The sequence below is a fragment of the Ascaphus truei genome, chromosome 17 (genome assembly GCF_040206685.1).
Source record: "Ascaphus truei isolate aAscTru1 chromosome 17, aAscTru1.hap1, whole genome shotgun sequence".
NCBI lineage: Eukaryota > Metazoa > Chordata > Amphibia > Anura > Ascaphidae > Ascaphus > Ascaphus truei.
The window spans coordinates 30,749,334-30,753,265 of NC_134499.1; the positions used below are offsets into that span (position 1 = coordinate 30,749,334).

Consider the following 3,932-nt stretch of genomic DNA (forward strand, 5'->3'; position numbering starts at 1 on the left):
TACATCAATTAACACACCCAAATGCAATGTTTTGCTGCAAAGTCAATGGCAGCTTCTCTAAACTTAGCAACTGGCTCCTGGTGGACCATTACTGAACAGACGATTACAACATAAATATTTATAACACAATTAATTATGAGTGTTAACATTTCCAAAACTTCACGTGTACAAGAACATAGTTGAAAGTTTGGAAACAACACAGTCTTCAGCATACATACAATAGTAATTAGATAATCTGAAGTCAACAAAACAAGGCCAAACACATATTTTCTGAATTATAACATTTATTTTTTTTGTTCCTTTTGCGAGCGAGTAACAGGCCTGCTTGTTGTCTCTTGAATTTTCCTTTTTCTTTTGCCACCAACTTTAGGCACAACAGAGCCACTTTGAGTGGCCTCTGGCACTTCACGGGCAGGGCTTGTGGCCAGTGACTGTTCACCTACGGGGCTTGTGGCCAGTGACTCACCTACAGGGCTTGTGGCCAGTGACTCACCTACAGGGCTTTTGGGCAGTGATTCACCTACAGGGCTTTTGGGCAGCGATTCACCTACAGGGCTTTTGGGCAGCGACTCACCTACAGGGCTTTTGGGCAGCGATTCACCTACAGGGCTTTTGGGTAGTGACTGTTCACGGACAGGGCTTGTGCCCAGTGACACATGTGAGCAAGTTGGTAGACACTGCACAAGTGATGGTTGGTCTGTTTCATGTGTGTCTTGTTTTGTTTTTGTCGCCTCCTTTGTAGGTGTCTGCTGCTGAATTTGTACAGATGGCAGCGGTAGGATGTCATCAGGAACCTGCACAGCAATGTCTGCTACTTGACCGGTAACATTTGGGCCTGGTGAATGAATATCAGATGAATGTGGTGAAAACTGACCTGCATGAACAGATCCTGGCTGGGAGGTGTTGAATTGTGGTACATTAGTCATTCTCCAGTAATTAGCTTGTGTTTGCTGAACAACTAATGCTTCGAATGAGGTGTTGATTTTTTGCAACTGTTTAGGCACTTCAATGAAGACTCTGTGGAGATGTGCCAATTGTGATACTGTTTCTTCCTGCAGTCCAATCATCCTTTCCAGCACTGTCATCATGTCTGAATGGCGACGATTTTCTGCGTCCACTATTTTTCCCTCTGAAGCTACAATTGCATCGTATGTGGAAGTTGATGGACGATTTGGCGGTACAACAGTTTCTATTGGCACCTCTTCATGGTCACATGATTGTATTTCAGTCTCTTCTGTGGCGTCATCCTCATCATACTCATCATCCTCATCACCATGATGTTCTAAAAAGAAATGTACACATTATTAAATGGCATGTTAATGTATGCTGTGTTACTATGTAATTGTACTGTGTCCTAAGTAACACCTAACATGTTAGCATACGTTTTATAACCTCATTAAAAACTACCTTGACTTACGAATAATGTTTGGACTCAGTATGAAATATGAATGAATGAAAAGTTGCTCTAAACTCAGAAGTCCTACATGATAATTAACATCACTAACACAATACATGTTGCCTTACACTTAATTTTCACTGACACTAAGTAATCCTATTTAAAGAAGATGTGCAAAACAAATAATGCACATGACAACATAACATATAGAAGAGCACATATTATATGGCCAGCAAATGATACACTCACCTTCTAGTAGTGTTGAGCTGGCTGACCCAGGTGAAGACACTTGTTCCATCTCAGGTGACACATGTCCTCCAGGGGCAACTATATATAACAATAACATAAGTTTTACATTTACATGTGTAAATATTGAACAAACAGTTATTGTATGTTCTGTATTTATGAGTATCTAACAGCATCATTTCCTTAACCCAAAATGTGTGTGTGAAAGTGAACATAAATAGTTGTAATAACAATGTACATGCCTGTGTACTTAGAACTTTTGAGTTCCCTAACATACAACATACTATGGTTCTGCAGTAATGCGTGAGGAAAAATACATTAAATTTGTACCTAAAAATCATATGTTGTGTAGTGATATCAGTATCATAATGTACATAACTATCATGAGATGACCATTCACAATGGTTATCATGAAGGTGGTCATATTGCAAAAAGTGTTGTTTTTGGTAGAGGATATGTGTGGTACATTAATCGAAGATGTGGCACACCTGAATGTGGCTGTGACTCAACAAGACAACACATGCAGTGTGTGATAATGTGTCTTTCATAGTAGTTCAACTATAGATATGAGTGAACTAATGTGTGACGTACGCTTTGATAAGTAATGAGTTGTTGGGGCATTTAGTAGCTAGAGTTAAGCTTTCAAATGAGTGTGATTAACTTCAGTTGTGCTATTCATGTTGTAAGAAAGGTATTCCCTTCCCCAAAAAGCCTAATCAGCCACACCTTTCAATGACTTGAAACAGGTGCAAATGGTGTGAACTAAGTTGACCGTGAAATGAGGCTGTAATTAGTGTGTGTGCTGAACCCCACCCCCTCTGTTGAAGTGTATGCTGTGATGAGATATTAATTGCAGCTGCTTTAACACAATGGTAGATGAGCTAAGTAGTCATCTGCAGTGTTTAAGTTATGAAAACAATGACATAACATATGATACGTGTGCCTCATTATGCTGTCTGTATATGACATAAAGCAAAAATGGACCTTTTCATAAGCAACTATAGATGTGTTAGTGCCAGTGATGTTTGTAGGCCGTTACATGCAATTTCTTTGATGCATGCTTAAAATAGGCAGTAATGTCATGTTTGTCGGAGTAAAATCAATAAAATACACAATAATATGATACATATTTCTGTTCTGTACCTGTAGCTACTAATAATTTCTCATGAACATGTGTTACACATGTGTACTACCCTGTTGTTCCCCATCTTCGCCCACCATCAATTGCTTCCACTGCAGCTATGCATTTTGGGAATTCACATGTAAATGAGCACGCAATGGCACGTGCTATATTAGTTACTGCTTTTAGTAGGACTACTACATATATGTCTATTTTGAGATATATATATACAGAATCAGACATATACATATATAGATGCAGGTATGCTTATATTGTGAAGACAGTATAAAAAGCAGTGTAAATATGCAAAATAACTGTAAGCAACGACACGCCTAGTACAGTAATATTTATCACCTGCTGGAAATTGTGACGGATAAATTCCAATGTCACGGTCACCAGCCAAGCCTTCCACGACGACGGTAAGTAATTTTGGCCGAAGCAGCTCCTCCAATGGAGTCAATATGAGACGTTGTGGTGTGGGCCCACCTCCAGTGCCAGTAGCATGCACGCGTTGGTCTTGTATTTTCTTTTTCAATTTGGACCTAATATCATCAAATCTTTTCCGACAATGATACTTGTCCCTGACACTATTCCCACAGGCATTGACACCAATGACTATTGTGTCCCACATTTCTTTTTTGCTTGCTGCACTTGTCCGCCCTTGAAAAACATATAAAAGATATGAGGTAAATGAATAATAATATAAGCACCAGTTTCCTACACTGCTAGCTGTTCCTAGAGATAGCAAACATGCTGTTTTATGTGTAATATGTGCAGCACATGAGCATTCACTACTAAACCTATACATGTAAGCAAGGTTGCATTCATATTGTATGCAGTTCTGGCAAATTGACCGCCTGTGTTTATTTGTCCTTGTAAGGCATGATAAAAAGCTGTGTTTCCACACTAATGAACATAGAAAGATATTGTGTACCCATATTTGCATATGAACAAAACTCAGATGACCTAGGATCACATGTATTTGAATAATAAATGTAAAGTTACACTTACCTACTAAATGTCCATAGAGACTGTCATAGTGCTCCAGAATGCCAGTGACAAGAGCCCTATTTTCCTGGTCATTGAAGCGAGGATTACGTGGCTTCTCCACACGTTTTTTCCGAGCAGGTTTAGGGTCAGAGCTTGGCTGGTGCTGACTGGACTCTCCTT

General features: G+C 39.4%; 1 protein-coding gene across 1 annotated transcript; it reads right to left on the bottom strand.

The window, feature by feature from the left end:
- Positions 1 to 284: 284 nt before the first annotated feature.
- LOC142467795 (uncharacterized) lies at positions 285 to 3,324 on the bottom strand. Its single transcript, XM_075573658.1, has 3 exons — positions 3,117 to 3,324; positions 1,646 to 1,723; positions 285 to 1,282 (listed from the first exon to the last, which is right to left on the bottom strand). The coding sequence occupies exons 2-3, from the start codon at positions 1,692 to 1,694 to the stop codon at positions 285 to 287; spliced, it is 1,047 nt and encodes a 348-aa protein (XP_075429773.1). The 5' UTR covers positions 1,695 to 1,723; positions 3,117 to 3,324.
- Between the last annotated feature and the right edge of the window lie 608 nt (positions 3,325 to 3,932).

Coding starts and splice junctions, on each gene's coding strand:
- LOC142467795 (XM_075573658.1), bottom strand. CDS start 1,694: ATGGAACAAGTGTCTTCACCTGGGTCAGCCAGCTCAACACTACTAGAA. Junction 1,283..1,645: donor CAGCTCAACACTACTAGAAG/GTGAGTGTATCA, acceptor ATTTCTTTTTAG/AACATCATGGTGATGAGGAT.